The sequence below is a fragment of the Chanos chanos genome, chromosome 1, assembly GCF_902362185.1.
Source record: "Chanos chanos chromosome 1, fChaCha1.1, whole genome shotgun sequence".
Lineage (NCBI taxonomy): Eukaryota > Metazoa > Chordata > Actinopteri > Gonorynchiformes > Chanidae > Chanos > Chanos chanos.
Window position 1 is genome coordinate 19868070 of NC_044495.1, and position 21641 is coordinate 19889710.

Below are 21641 nucleotides of genomic sequence, written 5' to 3' on the forward strand. Positions count from 1 at the left end.
CTTGCACAACATTCTCTCTTCGCCTCTCTTAGGACAAGCCAGTGTTCGTTTTTCTTTTCCCATTCTTAAACATCTATGCTTAACATATAGATATGTAGGAAACACAAAACTTTGGACAATGATTGTGATCTTGATGTGGTTCATATGTCCAGCTGTGAAGGGAGGTAAGTACGGATACATTCATTTCTGTATTTATTTTACTGCAGTGTATCTGATCTATTTGAAGCTGGGTCAGTTGAGTCTTTGTAATATGAAAAGATAGCTGACCAATGCTTTAGATTTAACAAATACATATTAAAATATTATCATAGTAACACTGAATTTTGTATTAACTCCTCAGACGACCATGTTCTCATGGCTACGTATACCATTAACGCTGAGCCTGATCGGATACAGTTTAAGAAGGAGACTGTGTTGGATGGAGTGGTCATCTCACAGTGTAACAGCCCCACACTGACAGAGCAGGATGTGTATGACTGGGTTACACAGGCCTTTAACTCTGACAAACAGCAGACAGAACAGAGATCCTGTGAGGTGGAATTCTATGATCTTTTGGATTCACATGACAAGATCTCACAATTGATTCTTGGCACATATGGTGAGGTCTTATTTATTGACCTTTTTTGTTTGTTTGTTTTCGTATTTGATTTGTCATATCTATCTAAATGGAGGACATTTCATCCAGAAGACTCAGAACATAGAACTTATACCATATTTAAATTACATTGGTAATATTGGATACTGCAACCTGTAAAATAAAAAAAAAGAATGAGTGCCTTTAACCATGAGTGATGTTACTGAGTGTGTGTGTTTTAAGTTGTTCTCCAGAGACGTCGGGGATGCCTAATTAATGGTTCTAAGGTCCTCATGTTTGATAAGTGGAAAGTCAATGGTGAAGATTTTTTGACTTTTGACACAAAGACCAGGGCATGGAAAGCTGAGTCTCCTCAGGCAACATCAATGACAGAAGAGTGGAACAATCCGAACGGTAGAAACACTGTAAGGAATCATGACTTTGAGCTTTTTCAACTGAAAAGTTGCGAGCTTGTACAGAAGCTCCTCACAGCAAAGAAAATAGCAGACATGAAGATAGGTGAGTGGATAAGTAAAAAAAATTCTTAGGGCTGATATTACCTTTTTGCAATCAAGATACATACACATTTATTTGATTTTTTGTTTAAAAACACTCTAAAATTTATAAAGACAGTTTGAGCTGTGCTGCATTGAAACAAAAAGGTTAATAGACAACAGAACCATACAACATTAACATTTTACTTTAAGGTAGCAAATTTGTGCTTACATTTACAAAGGTTGGAGTTTACATCATGAAAATTCATAATTTAAAATTCTGTGCCTGTTCTGACAAATAAAAAGCATTATAGCCAAATAATATTGTAGAAACAGTGTTTACAATTTGCAATGCTATCTTTTCTTGATTTGGTCGCTTTAAATGGACTATGCACATGGCTCCTCTCTTTGTAAGAGCTTCACAGAACAAACTTCAAACAGATGAGCATGAGCCCAGTTACCATAACATCAAATCTCCATACTGAGTGAAGAGTTGCATATTCTTGAGGTTTTGATTAAAACATCTGTTGATTAGCGACAGTTTGAGCAGATGGCTGTTAGATAAAGCGGTCATCTCCTACTGAAGCAGTATTAAGCTGAGAGACTAGACTGTGTGTGATTGAGTTAATCAGACTTATATATAATAATATATAATATAATTATATATGATAATCCTGAGGAGTGTGGACGGGAAACAGGATTTTCATGAGAAAACATCACATAAGATGAACAATGTACTGACATGAGAGACTCTAAAATAGATCAAGATGAAGTAAAAAGGCACAAATGAATATTAAAAATACTATTCAGCTTAGCTCCAGCCTTTCAGATAAAGAATATCACCATCAAATGTACAGTATTTCCTCACCAAAGATTATCACCTGGAGAATTGTAGCTAACTGTATGTGTATGTGTCTAAAATTATTCTCCAGAGACAATGGGATGTATAATTAATGGTTTGATAAGTATGTAGTCAATGGCAGGACAATGGAACTTTTAAAAACTAAGAACATTTTTTTCTGATGGTGTACTGCAGAAGTACACCAAGTCTCAAAGTGGCACCAGTCTGAGACTGGTCTAACAGATTAACTAACATTTTCTTTTATGCAAACAGGTGACATTTTTTCACTTTCTTTCTCTTTCTTTTTTGATGGCTTAAATTTGTGTTTTCGCCATGGAGTTTTGTGGGCATTTCCCTTTTTACTGTGCACATCTTTGCCAGCATGCCACGCATGCATATATACACTTGTGTTTGTGAATGTGTAAATGAGTGTGGTCATGTGGTGTGTAAGACCCTAAAGAAAAAACCATCTACAAGTGATGACTATACTGTGCATGTGATATCAGACTTTTGAATGTTTGTCTGCTGACTCCTCAGGCGACCACACCCTTGAATTCCTGTACACAGTCCACTCTGAGCCTGGTGGAAAGCTGCTGTTTCAGAAGACGACTGTTTTGGATGGAGTGATCATCTCCCACTGTGACAGCTCCACACTCAGAGAACAGCCCAAGTATGACTGGGTTTATGTCAATTTCAGTGCAGAGGAAAGGGAAAGAATGCAGCAGTACTGTCTGAGGGAGCGATTTGACCAGGAGAGCAAGATGAAAAAAATATCAGATGAAACCAACATCAGAGCTGGTGAGATGTTTATCTAAGCTGTTTACTCTTTCTGTTTTCTGAGATTCACCTTGTAATTAAGAAAACAAAACAAAACAAACAAACAAAAAAAAAACAATATAAAATTGCTGCAATCAAAAATATTTCTGGCATGACCTGAAAGCTATATGGTATTCACATTCATAGTGCCTAGAAAAACTAATGTATGACAGAGATTGAGTATGTTTGAAGAGTTGTGTTGCTCTCAAATGTATTTTTCCCTGAGTTCCTTTAGTCTCAACATCACTGTTTTATACTCTGAGTGATCAACACTTTCTTAGTCTGTTCATTTCACTTATAGCAGTGGATAATTTCATCAATTCTTTTGAAATGTGTTTACATGAAGCTAATATTTGATATATGTTTCTCATCAAGCAGTTCTTCAGAGGTATCGCAGTTGCATGGTTAAGGGGTCAGAATTCTCCATCCTGGATAAGTGGGGTTTCAATGGAGAAGATTTGCTAACCTTTGACTCAGAGTCTCTGTCATGGAAATCAGATTCTCCTTTTGCTGATAGTGTACAGAATCTGTGGAATATGAAGGATAACCAAGCTTACAATGTCGTGACTAAAGATTTTCTGACAAATTATTGTCTTTCCTTAATTCAAAAATTTACAAACAAAAGAGGAGAGCAAAACAGACAAAAAAGGAACACAGGTGAGCCCAAATAAAATTGTGAAGTTTCATTATTGCTTAGACAAAAAAAAATCAAGTGCTAATGAAAATTATGTACAAAAATAAAAGAACAGCATATCATCTCAGTTCACTTTGAATTTTTCACTTTAACCATAAAGATTTTATGTCTCCCATCACTGTAAAGTACTATTCTAGACAAATGTAATGCTTAAATTTTGGGAGTCCACCACATCACCCTCTTAACAAACCCATATATTTGAATGTCAGATTTTGTGACAATATCCATTTGACACCCAGCAAAATCCATCAACACATGACAAAAAGTTAATACATGCAGATTACCAGACTTAAAATGTTAAAATTGAATTACTTGTGTAAGACACATTAAATCAGTACTCATAACTTTTCCCTTCTCTACAGAAAAGAAGGTCTATATGTTTGCAAAGCCCATCCCAGAGAAAAAGACTTTGTCACTAACATGTCATGTGACACACAATGAATCCTCAGCACCTCAGATACAGCTGACCTGGAATGGAAAACCACTCACTGATGGACTCACACTGAGAGGACCACTGCCAAACGGAGATGGGACTTCCCAACTGAGGCTAAGTGCTGAGATTGAAGCCACAGACAAGCACAGATACTGGTGTGAAGTACAGTTTAAGTCAGGAAGTTTTCATGTACAATGGGGTATGGCTTTGTTTATGAACAATTTATGTAATGAATTTATTTATTGTGCGTCAGTAGAAACATTTCAGTAATTAAGATTGCTATGAATACTGCAGTCATATAAAATATGAGGATATATTTACTAGCCCAGTGTGAGGACATGCATTTCAAAACTGATCTTCATCCAGTGTTGAGTACTTTATTTTATTTTTTTATTTGCTTGTTTGTTTGTTTGTTTGGGTTTTTTTTAGTATTTGACATTAACAACACCACTTCGTGGAACTATGAACTTTAGAGACAGAATAGAACATGCAGTGAGTAATAGATGCTGGAAATCCTGTAACTAAATACAGCTGTATGAATACAAAAAGCAAAATGAAAAGCATAAACCATTAAATGAAAATATATACTGATCTTCATACAGTACATAATTTTACATTTTCTCATTTCAGATGGGAGGACACAGCCCAGAAAGTCCTTTTTACTGGACAGTGTTGATCCATTCAAATTCTATGGCTTTATTGCAGCAATAATTTTCCTCATGCTGATAGTAATAGGACTTCTGACTGGCATCACTGCAAGTATAATTGCATGCAGAAATAAAGAACAAAACGGTAAGGGCCCACTGGATTTTATGTTGTTATATTTCAGTACTGTACATGACTTTGGATGGCATTGCATAAATGCTCACCTAAAACATTAGTAATTAGCTAGCAAAATTACTCTCACCTGTAAATTAAATTGTTAATGGCTTATCTGCACCTTCTTCAGAAATTGCAAATGATGATTCTAATCACAATTATATCTCTTTGAAATGTAATGTATGATACAAGTGCAAACTTTCACTGTTTATTTGTTTTTCAGTTTTCCAAAACAGACGAATTATGGAAGAACAGTTAACATACATAAAGTATATTGCATCAAATGTAAATTGGCAGAATGAGGAAATTCCTGATGAAGACTATGATGGCTTCTATCCTGAGCAGCTGTTACAAATTTATAGGATGCCAAAACCCAATCCTTGACACCGAGGAAGTAATATGACCTGCAGGACTGCCATGTGGTTGTCACTTATTGCCGCTGGTATCTCTGTCTAGCTATAACCTGGAACTAACTGTTACAAACCTCAAACCATTGCAACTATAATACAGGCAATGTAAAAAATGCATTTGTCTCTCTTTGATTGAGAACAAATATTTTAAAAAGCACCAGGCCATCTATATAGTTAGTAACCTTAGATACCTTGAAACACCTGAGATTATGTTCACATCATGACTATGAGGGACTCAGTTCTGAAAATCTTATAGATGTAGTCTATAGCAGTATAGATGTAGTCTAAGGTGTCATGTCTCCCTGATTTTTTGACATTTTACAGAACTCATATGATTAGCTAAATAAAAAGAACGGGATGCTACATGCTAAGTACCTCAACCCTTTTTATTTACTGATTTGTAAAAGCAGTTTCTTAATAGCAAACATAAATGACCTGTTATCTGTGAAGGAAACATTGATCAAGTCACAGGGTCATTGTTAACGCTACTGTTTACTGAGATCATAACTCAGGTATAATATTATGTAGGATAGGACAGTAGATAGGATAGATCAGTATTGTATCCTTTATAGTATGTATGAGGAGTCAGTGTTCTTCTTCTCACTGAGCCTTTGTATACAAAAAAGGACAAAACTATATCATGAACATGTGATTTTATAGTTTGGCCCTCTTATTTTTCTCAAATATGTATATGTTCTATACATCTCTTATCCTTAAGAAGTGGGAGCTTTAAAACTTTTATTCTTCAGTAACCAAAGGAAGCATTGACCAGCTACATCTGAGCACTTGTGACTTACTTACTTACTAACAGTTACATAAGCTAATAAATCGATGACATGCTGTTTACTGTATTGTTTCATAACTCTTGCTGATTATTGTTTAGTTAGAGAGGCTTTTTCCAAGTTGTTCTTTCTATTTTGGGACTTGTAGAAGAAGCAGTTAAAATGGGATTTATGGTCCCCATTATTTTGTACATACACTGAATACATTCACTGAAAACTGCAAATTGTTACATCTATGATGTATAGACAGTTTTTGATTAATGACTATGTCATTTACTGTTTCTCACTGGACTCAGTTATATGATGTTGTCTACCACTTGCTGGAATTATTGCTTATTTTGTATTTTAGTATTTTCTAGTATTGTTAGCAGTCACATGTTATTTGTCTGAACTGCTGTAAGAGTACAACCTCCCCCTAAGATGAGTAAAGTACTGTGTCGATCTATCTCAGTGAAATCTCACTCAAACTTAGTATTGGATAAAACAAAAGAGACACATCAGTGAATCAGAGCCAGCAATGGAATTCAGACAACCTCATCCTCTCCCACTCACTTACAGAACTGGACTTCAATGTATACAACCAGAAGTTGATTTGTAGGGGGGGTGCCATCCCCCTTGTTAACCTGTCATCCCCCTATATACTCTACAGAGTAGTGTCAGTGACCATTGGGCCATCCCCCCTGTTAAAAAATAACAATTCACCTACTGTACATTATATACAATTATCCAAATGCCTCATTTACGAGGACCCTGCTGTTGCCAAAGATGTGGACAGTGATGGATTATTGGCCCATTACAGGATAGCTGTGTACATCCTGAAAGGCACTATTGGAAGTTACCTGTTCTTAACACTAATATGTAGAAGCTAAGCAATCAATCTGTATATATTTTTCAGACAATACATTATTTTCCAGTTTAATGGTTTATGGATATAGTGTAAAGAATTGATTTTTATGAACTAAAGAGATTATGATGACATGTAGTGCAGTTTGAAGGAAAAATCATATTAATAATATGTAACATAATGTATATACTGTTATATAACAACACATAACATAAATCTAATAGCCTCAGCTGTTGTTATTCAGTGATTTATTTTTCATAGACTGTAATGTCAACATCAAGTTGCAGTTGTTCCATCACACAGAGAAAAATGACTGAATATGCAAATAAGCACAAATCATGTCGGTAAATGTTCGGCAATAACTCGATGTAATATGATAATGATTTCCAATCTCACTTACCTAAGCATCACAAAATACAGTAGTTACATCGAAAATTCAAATGCTTTAAACAGGTATAATGTGCATTTGAGAATTTAACATTTGTTAAGGCCTCTAATCCCTCTACAACAATTGACTGCATCAGTTCTATCATAAGGACAGTGCACATTTTAGTCATGTTTTACGAGACTGAGGCACTTTCACTAATTTTAGGTGTCATTTCTGATGAACATCTTAAGCCACAAAAATCGTCATTCACCTGAAAAAAACAACAACTGGGAACCATGGCACTCTGCAGCCCCTTAAGGGGGAATATCATCTGTTTGACACAGAGGCCTATTATTAACTTTTCCCTCTGAGTATTTCTCCATTATACAATTGAATTTTTGACTGGAAACTATTTTGAGCCACCACATTAATCATGGGGACAAAGAGTTGTCAGTGCTGGATGACATCTTTTATTATTTGTCTTTAACACAGACATTTTTGCTTAATCATCTCACAAAAATCATGCATTAATATACGTTCTAGATTGTGGATTATAGTAACAAAGCACTGGCTAATATTGACTATTGTAATAAAATGGCAGAAAAATCACAATGTGGACCCATGTGTCAGTGAAGGTGAACTTCCCCTTTGAGCTTGGCATGTTTGCCATGGTGCTAATCTAATCTAATCTATGTGGGTTATGTGATGATGCATTGTCTAATCAACACATAGTGTTTGCATTACATTCATCTTCCAAACTTTAACTCAACGAACATCAGTCAGTCAGTAATTATTCCTCTGCTGTGTGCAGTGGAGCAACTGGATTGTAGAGTGGCCGCTCCTGACGTAGCTGCAGCTTGCCATAGCTCATCTCAAAGTCTTTCTTGGTGCCAACAATGACATCAAGGCTACCAGTGCGAACATCATAACCATAGGATGCCAGCTTCTGAATGCGGTAAAGCACAATTTGTGTGGTGAGTTCCAAAACATTGGGCATCTCCTTCACCTGCAACGGGCTGATGCCAGCGTCCAGAAGGCCGTTAAAGCGTCCAGCCAAAATGGGCACAGAGTAGTAGAGCAGTGCCGGGCAGCGTAACACGATCCCACGCAGCTCCTCATCAGTGCACTGTAGAGCTCCCTGTGTGTAGTCAAGAGCCTGTCGCATGGCCTCTGGTCGCAGCTCAGCGATGGAGGCACGCAAGCTAGAGACCAGGCGCAGCAATTCCTCTGTACTGAAGCCGCACTCACGCAGGAAGGCCAGGCTGTCTCGCCAAGCTTCGGCAGGTCGGAGCAAGATGTAGGGGTTCTGGCTGAGTAACTTTTGCAGCCAAACACGCAAGTTCCCCTCATCTCCACCCAGCTCCAGGTAGGTCTCTCGCAGCGTGTGGATGACCTCCTGGTTGCTCTCCACAGGCCGACTGAAGCTTTGCGGCGCGCTGGCCATCAGTTTGCCCACAATGCGTTTGCTGAGACGCAGACTCTGCAAGTAGCGGATATTGGCATGCTGGTTGGCATAATGTGACACGGTGAAGAAAGAGGCAGGGAACTTCTCAATGATGCCAACCAGTTCCCGTTGGTTGGGGCAAACAGAGGCCCAGAGGTCCCTCTGTGCCTCCACGTCCTGGGGGCGACAGAGCACAGCCTCGGGGTGAGCCTCCAACACACGCGCAATGCATGCGGAGTCAGCGCCCAGCTTACGGAGCAGATTGGCCGTCTCAAACACGTAGGCTGGAGTTTCGTACAAGACCCAACCTTTAAATTTGCGTACTTTGCGGATGTCCACAGACAGTTCGTAGAGGGAGTCCACCGTGTTCTGGTTTTCAGGCCGCTTATTCACACTTGCCAGCGTGGAGCTTTGGGCAGAGACTGGCAGAAGACGCTGCCTCAGGCAGTAGGCACACAGTGAAGCAGTTGTTGCACGGAACATTTTGGCAAAGGCACTAATGTCAACCTGAAACACACAGGGTGCATGTGCACCCACATACACATAACTTATTAATGTCCATGCATAATCAGTTTGGGGTCCTTTATGGTACCCTCATGTCCTCAATGTCCTGTATCATTTTTTTAATTCTTACAATATGAAGATATCTACTTAAAACCAACAAATTCTTTATACTAGAGGTTCACTTTTTAAAACAAAATGACCATGTGCATAGGTTTCTACTCGAACTTTGCAGGTATTATTTGCGAGTAGGTACAGCATACTCAGATATGTAAATATTTTAACCAATCACTAACATTTGAACGAACTACGTGACGAAAACATCATGACGTTATTCACATGGTCACTAAACTGAGTTAGACAGAATCAGTGTCACAAATCTGTGATGACTAATGTGAGGGGACAACTTAAAAATGATTTAGGAAAGGTCACGCGGCAGACATGTGTGCCTTAAATAATAAGCTCCATAAGCGTGGAACTGTCATAGTCTTACTCTCAGTGTAAGCAAATTGAGTTAATGAGTTATTCAGGTGTAAGCGTAGCAAAGAAAAAACAACTAGGACTAATACCTTAAAATCCAATAGAGCTCAGAACGTGCATATTTGAAAACGACCACATTAAACCAACTGACTACTACTTACCGAGGTTATGAGAAGGACGCTGATGCACACACTGGGGTTTTAAAACCTTACTGAATCTAGACCGACATTAAGCTTCTTTTTTGTAAAAGTGCAAAAGCGTGTACCATACCGAGGTGTTTCACTAAAGGGAGAAACTACATAAGATAAACGCTTGCACTTCAAGTCACCGGACAATGCCTCTTCAGCAAGTACATACAGTTCTCACCGCTAACTCCACGCCCTCTGATTACGTATACACTAGTTTTGTAACGCATCAGGGTTGCACAAGGACTGAAGACAACAGATATACTGATTGCAGTCGGGTTGTCACGGGCAATTCAAATGAGAATCGAGAAATAGTCTACGCTCGATGCATACTAAATACTTTTCTAATAGCAGTGATCTTCATCAACTCAAGAATATATTTTCGGTAAAAGAATGAGATGTCATTTAGGTTATGTGAAATTCTGACGTACTTCCGGGATGGATACAGAGCCACGCTCCAATACGTGAAGCTGCTTGTAAAATATACATAAATTAATATTCAAGCAGTAGGTGTGTTTGCACGTGTTGATGCGAACTGTTTGCTACCAGTACGATTCTATAACTCTCTTCGTGCCACCAAACATACGTCTACTAAAGTCTGCCTCTCTGTCCTTGCGACGGCGTACTGACTGCCTTTGTACCTGCTAATAGCTTACAAGAAGTCGTCTTTAAGGCTCGCGTTTTGGCAGAACATGTTAAGGGACGGAACATATCAGTGCAATTCCTGGGGTCATAATAAATCAAAAGCTCCTCTTAAAAATGTGTAACAATGCATTATTCTAAAGATAAAAGATATACCACACTATCATAGCTCACAGCTGGACTGGATTGTATTTAGGAATGTGCCATTGTTAATGGCTTTTAAATAGTGTGTATATATTATAGGTGAGACAGTTTTTCTTTTTTGCTTTCTATCACAAGTTAAGCAGTTTATTTATATCAAATATGAAATCTCATCTTAGGCACAAAAGATTTGTTTCATTGATTATTTTTCTTTTTAAACCCATTATATTTTAATCTGTTTAGTTTGTTATGGGTCTTGGTATAGCCTTTGACAGGTATGTAAGTCTATGTGGAATCAGTCTAACTTACCCTCACTGTCTTTCAGTTTTCCTGCTTTAAGATGTAGATCTTATAAAATGGGACCAAACATTGACCATCAAACATCATATCATAATCATTAGTATTTACGTTTCTCACCACTATGATATTAGATGATGCATCCCTTCTTATTTCGTAAAGGCAGGAGTGTGAAATCAGTTTACATTGTCACTTGTGGCATTATAACACAAAAAAGAGTAATATGAAAAATCCCTGATTTTTTTTTTAATGTTAGGTTTAATGCTGCATGAAATGCTTAGTAAAATGCCTATGTGAAATTTTCAGTTTTAAAACATTTGTTTTACTCATGCCATACATCCCAAGCTAAATGTTTAGATATTAGATATGTTTAGTTTTGTTAAAATATGTATGCACAACATTCCAGTTTGATATGAAAAGTGAAATTATGGCTAACAGATTTGCAGAACTGTATCAGAAATCTTCAAATGTCTCACAGACTTCAAATATCAGCAGACTTACAAACTTACAATATTGTGTCCACAAAGAACAGAAAGCATTTCCTTTTTTCTTTTGCTTTTTTCTTCCAGAAGCCCTGATGGACATGGCCAAACACTCAAAGTCTGTGAATTGCCATATATAACAAAAAAAAAAAAATCCTGCCCAGTGTCACTGAAAATTAAACAAAATCATAAACCAAACACACAAAGTGATTTAAGATTGATTTAAAGGAACTACAAAAAGAACTACATCCACTTCTCCTCAGTGAAAATGACTTGAGATGAAAGCATGACTTAAGTGCAGTGACCCGACCAGTCTGTCATGCACAGAGAGAAGGAGACTGTACTGGAGATGTTCTATACTGATGTGCTGGGCCCTAAAGGGTTTATCTTAGGTCTGTTTTGACATGGAGATTTGGGAACATGACAAATGGATCCAAATTAAATCAGAGACCTCCTCTAGCATGGTGCAGCTAATTAAGTTACATGGTTGTAAGCGCTCACTGTTTACTTGACAGTCAGGACTATCAAATTAGAATTAAGTAAGCTCGAAGTTTTGGAATTACATGAATCAAATCTCGTGCGAGTCTAGGAGCCATGTATAATATTTGCTTGTTTTTGGCAGTAACATTTTTTAATCAGGGTGTAAGTAAGTAACGAAGTACCGCACTGTACATACTGGTGAGTTTATACTCTGAGCTCAGACAATATCAGCTTCTTTCACTCTCTAACCAAATACATCTTCAAAACATTTCTATTGACAGCTGTCGATGCTTCATTTCGCACACTCAGTCATAAGCCATTGTTTTTGGTTTTTTTTGTTTTATCATGTGATATAGTCAGATAAAACATGTGAGGTCCACAGTGTTTGCTTTGAAAAAAAAAAAAAGAGCCATATGTAAGAGGGACGTCTATAGGGCATCCGTATAGTATAGTGTCCGTATATTGCAGCTAGAGGTGAAATTCTTGGAACAACGCAAGACTGACGAAAGCGAAAGCATTTGACAGGATTGTTTTCATAGATCAAGCACGATGGTCGGATTATCAGATAAACGCCAGTAAACAATGCCGACGGCGACACTGGGCTGTATGATGGAAACCATGAGCTTTTTTCATATCTTGAGTACACTAAAATCTTGATACTTGAAGACATTGACTCAGCTTGTGTTTTCTAATGGCTGGTTTGCCCTTCAACAAGAGTCATTCTTTTATGGTTGTATCCACACTTAAACTCAAGTTTAATATCTTAATACATTTACCACCCCTATATTTTCTACCACTAGAGAGCAGCAGCATACACGGTAGTGAGTCAACTGACGTGTAGTGCGTTGGTGTTCTAGGGACATGAGCAACCTGACTGTGATACTCATGGGTGACGGGAACACACGAACCTCACTGCAATAGTACCACAACAACAAATACAGAAAGTAATACAACAAACTCAGCTAATAACAGAATATTACCACTCACTGGACATGAGCAGCTCAACAACCAGAAATATAATCAGCAACCATTCCAAATTTATAGACGAACTTGGCTCTATTAAAATGTAAACATTGTACGGAAACAACTCCACATATTACTTGACTTGACTATTGAACAGTCATCAACAACATTCTTGTGCACTGAAAAAAAAAAGAAATAGTTGATTCACACAGTTGGGACAGCAAGAATAGGTGTAGTGTTAATTACTGGTAAATCTATGTTCAAGTTAGGGCAGAATGAAATGAAAACAAACGTTGTGGTTTAACAGAAATTTCAAAAACTATTAAATTACTGAGGAAGTTTTCATTCAGCTTGGCAGAATTCTAGTGTTTCATGCGTTAAGAAAAAAAACTCTGCAACAGGGACTCCATGCAGCAAGGAAGTCTTAAACCCGGTTGTACCGCTTTTGTGCCATAAATCTCTTACTTTGTATTACCTTTAACTCGCAAAATTACATTGTAAATTTAAAATCAAGTGCATGTCTTACCCACTGGAAAAAATCCTATTTTCAGCTTTTTAAAGAAAATATGTTATTTGGCTCACTTTCACTTTTATTCTTTTATGAGATGGCTGAACTGGAGGTCAGGGAAATTGCAGTGGAAACACAAATGTTGAAAGAGGCAGAATTGTGGCATTTACGATGTCACTGTGCCACATCTTAGGCATCATGTGCTCTTAACAGCATGCTTGGTAAGCAAAAAGGAAAATGTTTCCATAATACAAATACATGATGAGTTTTGTCACTAAAAATCTTGTCATGAAATAACACATACTTTATGTTATAAAAAATCTGATATTTTAACTGTCACATTATCCTGTCTGGTTTCTTCGGCCTGGCAACGATGTTTTCAAACCACTACAGTCAGGTGAATTATCATTATTTGTACAAATAAGTTGTACAATGAAAGTATTCAGTAATCTTTTTTTCCCTATTCAGTACTTTTGGATTAAGAATAAATCACCCATCATTATCCTGTCTGTCTAAAAAACTTACACCCTGTCTCATTAATTCCCATCTTCTTTTTCACAGTAGGTTACTGGAGACCAACACAAGACCAACTGGGACACTGACAGTTTTGTTTTACTGTTATATCAAGCATTACTGCTGTTTCTCCTAGTTTTTCTCTGTTTTGTCCTCTCTCTCTCTCTCCCTCCCTGCTCCCATAACATATGTTTATGTATGTACATATATGTATATACTTTGCATATATTTTAACATTTCTGATATACTGTGTTTGTTCTTTTGTGTGCATTGTGCGCAAGTCTGGTAACCCCATTAAAAACAACACAAATCAAACATAAAAACTCCCTGTGTGAAGTGTTGTATTACAAGACTATAGTGTTAGAAAGTGTCACACTGTTGTAAAACACCGTCTATGTATTTAGGACTACATCTCCAATTAGGATCTTCATTACAACTTCACTGAGGGCATCAAATAATGTGGAAGGACAACACTGTGAGCAAATCCTCCAAGTGCATAAGTGCAACACTGTGAATATGGTCCAAAACAACAAAATGTCCACTCTGGTAGAACCATGCAGATGGCCTGGTTCGTTTCCTTCCACAATAAATTTGATGCCTCATATTCAGATTCATAATTGATGATTTATTCCTGAAGTACAACAGTGTATTGATCTCATTATACTTTTAACATCTGTGTTCCAAACAGCATAAGACTTAAGTTGTATGAAAATGACTGAAAACTTTTTTTCCCTGCCATCAAGCTGCGTATAGAGGTTGTATAGCATAAAATGTATTGAGACCACGTTTTTGATGGCCTGCGACATTTAAACATCTACATGACACAAAGTGGGGAAATGAATTAAGATACAGGTAGGTAAATAAATCATGAATCTACGGGTTAAACAAAACACCTCTGAAATCAAGGTGTACGAGTAAGGCATCGCTTATCTCTCTCTATTAGATTAGCCATCGGTTCTATTCTGACAGTAAGCCAATCGTAATGTATAGCGATCAGATACACCACAAAACTGGAATTTCAATCTTTCGTTCTTTACTCTTTTAAAGAATGTTGTATCTTTACAGCTGTTTCACAGTTATGTGGTTCCCAGAGCCGTTGAGAGACGGCTCTGGTGGTTCCTAACATTTACATTAGTAACTGTCGACACAGTTTGACGCGTTTCCTTTAAAAATGTGTCATGTGATGCACCCGTTCCCGCTTTCATGCGGTTACAGATTTCATACGACACCGGAAGTTGGAATCCAGGATCAACGTTAAACACATTGGACTGTATTTGTAAGTGTTTATTTTAAGTATCTCCAGAGTTATAGTAGAAGCAGTACAGAGTATGTATGGCAGTGATTCATGGACACCAAGTAAAGTTCTTCTGCCCCGCGTTCTTGTGCTGAATTAAAAAAATAATAGTAGTTATAAAGTGGCAACGAGCGTAGTCTGCTGCTGCCTGATAGCATGTTTAATATTTTCTGACTCGTACGTCCTACACCCGTTTTAGAGTGCAAATTCAGATTGGTGGCGAGGAGAGATGACGGCTCGAATCTTCATCCCTGAGGAGGATATCACATGTTCAGTGTGCTGTGATATCTTCAGGAATCCAGTGACGCTTAAATGCAGCCACACGTTCTGCGAGAGGTGTCTTCAGCATTACTGGGAGACTCAGGGGGAGCTGTTGTGTCCAGTGTGCAGGAAACAGTGCAGCTCTGAAGAGCCAACGAAGAGCCTGGCTTTCAAAAACCTTTGTGACAACTATAAAAACCAAGAACAAGAAGCCAGAAAAGAAGACTACTGCTCTCAGCATGGAGAGAAACTCAAATTGTTTTGTTTTCAAGACAAGCAGCCTATCTGTGTAGTTTGTTACACCTCTAAAAAACATAAGAATCATGAATGCTCTCCAATCGTGGAGGCTGTGGAAGACTTAAAGGTGAAGAAGAAACACACACACACACACACACACACACACATTGCGACTTCTTAGAAAAATTTGAGAATAAATGAAATTTGTTTGGATTTTGATTCTAGAGAGAAATGAATGTTGGAGTATCTACTATGCTGAAGAACATCCACGCACTGAACAAAACTAAAGAAGACTATCAAACCCTAGCTGAGGCCATAATGGTTTGTCTGTGTGTTTTATTTTAAATGCTAATTATGGAAATAAACAAAACCATCAGCAGGACTTTTGTGTTACAGGCCCAAAGCCAGAGTATAGAAAAGCAGATCAGGCAGGAATTTGAAAACCTTCATCAAGTCCTGAGAGAGCAAGAGGAGGCCAAGATCGCCGCCCTTAAAGAAGAAGAGATGCAAAAGTACCAGAAGACGAAGAGCAGAATTGAGAAGTTGTCGAGGGAGATTTTAAGTGTCTCAGAGACAGTTGAGGTGTTAAGACAGGAGATGAACATGGAAGATATCGCTTTTCTCCAGGTAAGAGTTTTTCCACTCATTCTAGCACCTCATTATGCAGACCCGATAAGATCCCTAAAGTCCGTAAGTGATAGCAGGTTAAATTGTTCCCCTCTGTTTGTAGAGCTATAGTACCAACCAGTGCAGGTGAGTCCTATGTTTTCCCTACCTTTAGCACCAGAATAGGTAAGTGTTGTTTTTGTCTATACTTTTTCTATTGTAATTTACTGGTGAGTATTACTGATCAGTGTTCCATGTATACTTCTTCAGAACCCAGCACACACTGCCAGAACCAGACATGATTTGTGGGATTGATGCAGCAAAACACCTTGGATTTTTGAACCTCTCAGTCCGAGCAAAGATGCATGAGCTTTTTCAAAACCAAGAGCGTACGTGTTATAAAGGGAAAAAATATTCTGTACATTGTATTGCATGCAGTAAGAATCTCATTTTCTCATCCATTTGGTAATTCCACTTCAAGTCTTGCAGGATTGCAAATACATTAACATTAAACATACATTTTAATACATTTCTTCTCTCACTTCAGCCCCAGTGACTCTGGATCCAAACACTGCATGTAACAAGCTTCTCATCTCTGAGGACCACACCAGTCTCTCATACACAGAGGAGAAGCAAAAAGTGCCAGATAACCCAGAGAGGTTTCTGATTGGCGTACTGGGGTCGCAAGGGTTCAGCTCTGGCCGACACTGCTGGGATGTGGAGGTAGGAGACAATGATCACTGGACTCTTGGGGTAGTCTCTCAGTCTGTGGAGAGGAAAAAACTCCTGAAGATGGATCCGTCTTGCGGACTCTGGAGCGTGCGATTCATCGCGGGGAAGTACAGGGCTGGAGTAAAAGCTCGGACGGAGCTAAAAGTAACTGAGAGTCCTCGGGTCATTAGAGTGGAGCTGGATTATGATGAGGGCAGAGTGACCTTCTCTGACCCTACCAAAAGCCACGCCCTCTACGCTTTCACCTGCACTTTCACTGAGACCATGTTCCCATATTTTAATACTGCCAGCAGTATCTGTCCTCTGCACATCTCTTAAACATAAGTCCTACGTTATGTTAAAGTTAAGCTCTACATTATGTTAAACAAATGTCTTATTCTCATGCAAAATTAAAAAGTCTCTGCTTCATAAATCTTCAGCCTGAAAATGGCATGCTTTGGCATCTGTTGCACATGCAGTTATTAATCTGGATTATATTGTCCATGTTCAGTTGAAGGAAATAAAGAAATGGATAATGATTAGAGTGAATATGTGGAGTGTTATTCTGCCAAATTCAGTACCTGGTGTCCAAACTGATCAGTGCTCGCTCGGGAAGCACCACCTGGATTTCTCTCCCAGAGCCCTTAGCGGAGCAACACAAAAGACGGAAAAGTTGGTGCATCAGAAAAAGATCTTGGTTGGAGTGGAATTTCAAAAACACATGCTGTTTGTCTGCAAACACAAACTTTAATTACATCAGTTGATTACTTAAATTAAGCATGTGAATTTTCATCCCACACCATTTTGCTGTTTTCACAGCTCTGCATTTTGGGATGCTTAACATGTTATCCTCTGTAGCGTGTGGAATCGGCAGGAGGCGTTCATACTATGTACCAAAATGCGGGATAAAATATACTGTACTACATGCCATTTGTGATTTTTGTCATCGAAACAACAACACAGCTAATTTGGTTTTATCGAAGGATTTGTGATTTTTTGATCACTTGAATAACACTGACAGTCGTCTTCTTCAGTACATTCACTTGAAAACCAAAAGCGTACTGAAATGTACAGACAACGTCGTTTTACGCACTTAAAACAAGTCACGCCCACTACGGAAGTTCACATGATTAAAAGTTAATGTTAGTTCCGACACCGTAAGGTTAAGTTCTGCAACTCTGAAAAAATTCACAACCTCCAGAATTTAAAAGGTCAACATCAAAGTACAACACACAACCGAAAGAAAGGTGAAAAAAATCGGAGAAAATGCAACTCTGTGTAGACTGACCAAGCAGGTAGGCTTACTGTATTAAGTTATGACGTTATTTGTACTTTGCTGTGTAGGTCTTGCCATTGGATTGCGAAGAACTGGTGTGGTGTGAAAAGTCATGGCTGGCCGACTGTCGATGCCTGAGGAGGACCTCTGCTGCCCAATTTGCTATGAAATATTTATGGATCCCGTGGTACTCAGATGCAGTCATAGTTTCTGTGCCCAATGCCTGCAGCAACACTGGGCTCAGCGGGGCCGGAATAGGGACTGTCCCGTCTGTAGGAGCATATCCGTGGACGAGCCGGTGTCCAACCTCACGCTGAAAAACCTGTGCGACGCCTTTATCATAAACATTAGACAGTCCGAAGAATGTTTATCAGATGAGCTCTGTGCCTTACATGGGGAAAAACTGAAGGTCTTTTGCTTAGTAGACCGCCAGCCAATCTGCGTGGTTTGTCAGTCGTCCCGCAGACACAAAGGGCACGACTGCTGCCCTGTGGCGGAGGCTATAACTGAAGTAAAGGTGAGCAGTAAGTCCCAAAAGACAATCACGATATATACCCAAGTTCATCTGGCTATGCGACTTTTTTCTTTTTACTGGAAAGAGTGGGTGTCATCGAAATTATTGTTAAGTTTCGTAAATAAGTTCCAAGTCTTTAACCACTTACTTCATGGGTAATCAGGATCAGCTGGCAGCAGCTCTGACCACGCTTCAGTTGAAGATCTACGACTGTGACCAGTTGAAGCTCGCGTATGAGAATACAGCAACACATATCATGGTAAGGGTGACGGTTACAATGTTGTGGCTAGGTGCGTAATCATATATAGTTTTCTGTGATTAATTTTGTTATTCTGGTGGTCCTAGACTCAGGTGCAACACACAGAACGTCTCATCCGGGAGGAGTTTGAAAAGCTACATGCTTTTCTCCGACACGAAGAAGACGCCAGGCTCAAACGTCTGAGAGAGGAGGGGGAGAAGAAGAGTGTAAAGGTGAAAGAGAATATGAAGGATTTGGAACAAAATGTAGCAGACTTGACAGACACCATCAAAGCCATAAGAACCACCTTAGACCTGGAAGACATTTCTCTCCTCCGTGTAAGCAGAGTTACATCAACACACACTGTCTCAGAACACAAGTACATAACGCTAACACATGCAAAACAATGACATGATATATTGTTCTCTTTTAGAAAAGTAAGGAAGCTCTGCAGAGGTAAGTACGTTACTTTGCTTATGTGTTTATGTACTGAATTTGAATGAATTCGTAGTGACCACTGCTTATGTTGTTCTGAGTTTAGGGCTCAAATCAGAACACAGGAGCAAGAGAAAAGCTCTGGGAACCTGGTTGATGTGGCATCTCATCTGGGATCTCTCAGTTACCAAGTATGGGAGAAGATGAAGAATGTAGTTCATTACAGTAAGTCAGTAAGACCTTAAAGAGTGATGTCGTCGCACCAGTTGTCAGACGCTCTATAGCCAATGGTAGCATTATAAGATGACTACACAATGTTGTTGTGCCGCTGTTATAGAAATGAGACTTTTATAAGGTTTTGTAAAGGCCCAAAATATAATAACCTGCCTATAACCTATTACATTTTGGGTCCTATTACATTTTGGGCCTCTGCACCAAATCCAGAATGTAATAACTTGCCCAAAATGTATTAGGTTATTTGATTTTGAGCACTGTTACAGTTTGGGTCTTTTCTCTTCAGATCCTGAGGGGCCATCCTAAATGCTCAAATTCATGAAAGAAACTGAATCAGTGACCTTTGCCTTGTAAAGTCAGACATTTGAGCTCTTTTACAAGAGCTCAAATGTCATAAAAACACCACATAACTTTTCCCTGTGTCTTCCCACCCTTAGCCCCTGTGACGCTGGATCCAAACACGGCCTACCCATGGCTTGTGGTCTCAGATGACCTCACCAGCATTCAGGACAGTGATGAGAAGCAATGTCTCCCTGACAACCCAGAAAGATTTGACCGAGACAACGCGGTGTTGGGCTCTCAGAGTTTCAGCAGTGGGAGACACTGCTGGGATGTGGAAGTTGGAGACAACACAGCCTGGGTTCTGGGAGTAGCTCAAAAGTCTGTCCAAAGGAAAGAAAAAGTCAGTTCAGTGTTGAAGAATGGCTTCCTGTGCATATACTTCTACCATAACATGTATTTTGCAGGAACATCTCCCCTGACTCGCCTTGCCCTAAAACAGAAGCCCAAACGGGTACGTGTGAAACTGGAGTTTGACAGACGCAAGCTGACCTTCTTAGATGTTGACACCAACACCCAAATCTACACTTTCAAACATTCATTCACAGAGGAGGTCTTTCCTTACTTCTGGTTGGGCAGTAAAGAGTGTCCTTTGAAGATTCAGCCACTAGAGGTCGCTGTTACAGCTGAGTCCTGCACATGATCTCTGCTACTGCCCGTGTATACCTCTTTAGGGCTTATCTGAAGTTTATTTGTTTTAGGCACATCTGCGCAACCTGGTCTGTGTACTGTCAGTTAATATTCCCTTATTAGCTGCATGCCGCAATAATAAATGCGCATTTATGTAAGTCTGAACCCCTCCCTGCAGTAACACTGAAAACCAAAGGACAGCGCAATCAGAATTCATAAATCAGATGGTTCCCAAAAAAAAGTCATAACATGCTTTTTTATTTAAAAAAAAATCAGAACATGCATTTTGATAAAAGTCTGGACAAGTTCTCTCTCACTGACATATGTTTTTATTACAACCATATTTGTGAACCAGTAGCATCTTAAAATATGCAGACAATGAATAGGCAATAAAAGTAATTCTCTCTGTGAAATATCATTTGTCATTCAGGCATTTTTTTCTGAAATAAAGAAGGTACTTTGTTATAATCATTAAAATATAATTTGTGCAAACCAGTTCTTTGTTTGTTTTTTTTTAACACATAAATGTTTTCCTTTTACTTCCAGTACACTGGCTGGTGAAACTCATACACACATTCACAACATAAACACACATGCTCACTTTAACTTAGACATTGTTTTCTGAGACAGGACAATAATGTGCTCTGTTAGATCCCTTTAAATCTGACCTGCTATTTTTTTTAACTGACACAACACTCAGGCAGCCATTAAACTAAATAAAACATATTAAGGCAATGTTTCAAATTCACTTACCAGCCACCATTTTTCTCTGACATATCCATCTCATGAAGTTTGTATAAAGCCAAGCAAATGTAAGGGTTGTGCTGTAGTTCCACTCTGAACAACAACTAAGCAAATGAAAGAACTGCTGAGCAAAAAAATCTACTCTAAATCTTTTCCCAAAATGTTTAGAGAAAACACACATACACGTAACTTTGGATTCAGGCCAAAACTACTCTAATGCAAAAAAAGAACACCCACTTGAATTTTTGGGGATGCATGATCAGGGTACAAATACAGGATGTAAGCGTATTGCGTCATACTGTGTGTTTGACCTACGGTTTGAGCAGAGAACATCTAAGTGTGATATTACAGAGCATTTTTTTTTTCTGAAAATCATTTCATTGCATGATGTTCCATTACAGAATTGAACACG

The 21641-nt window shown here is 38.6% G+C and overlaps 3 protein-coding genes across 3 annotated transcripts; 2 read left to right on the forward strand and 1 right to left on the reverse strand.

Annotated features, from left to right (window-relative positions):
• Window positions 1–7689: 7689 nt before the first annotated feature.
• On the reverse strand, window positions 7690–9001 carry LOC115820317 (transcription termination factor 2, mitochondrial-like). Its single transcript, XM_030783849.1, has one exon. The coding sequence runs from the start codon at window positions 8999–9001 to the stop codon at window positions 7865–7867; it is 1137 nt and encodes a 378-aa protein (XP_030639709.1). The 3' UTR covers window positions 7690–7864.
• Window positions 9002–14954: 5953 nt separating this feature from the next.
• trim35-14 (tripartite motif containing 35-14) lies at window positions 14955–17274 on the forward strand. Its single transcript, XM_030781998.1, has 7 exons — window positions 14955–14986; window positions 15204–15629; window positions 15728–15823; window positions 15899–16129; window positions 16233–16255; window positions 16379–16497; window positions 16656–17274. Exons 2-7 carry the CDS (start codon window positions 15234–15236, stop codon window positions 17156–17158), a joined length of 1368 nt encoding a protein of 455 aa, XP_030637858.1. The 5' UTR covers window positions 14955–14986; window positions 15204–15233; the 3' UTR covers window positions 17159–17274.
• A 708-nt stretch (window positions 17275–17982) lies between these two features.
• On the forward strand, window positions 17983–20642 carry LOC115819827 (nuclear factor 7, brain-like). The gene is made up of 7 exons (XM_030783340.1): window positions 17983–18066; window positions 18164–18612; window positions 18773–18868; window positions 18955–19185; window positions 19281–19303; window positions 19389–19507; window positions 19954–20642. Exons 2-7 carry the CDS (start codon window positions 18208–18210, stop codon window positions 20496–20498), a joined length of 1419 nt encoding a protein of 472 aa, XP_030639200.1. The 5' UTR covers window positions 17983–18066; window positions 18164–18207; the 3' UTR covers window positions 20499–20642.
• Window positions 20643–21641: the final 999 nt, after the last annotated feature.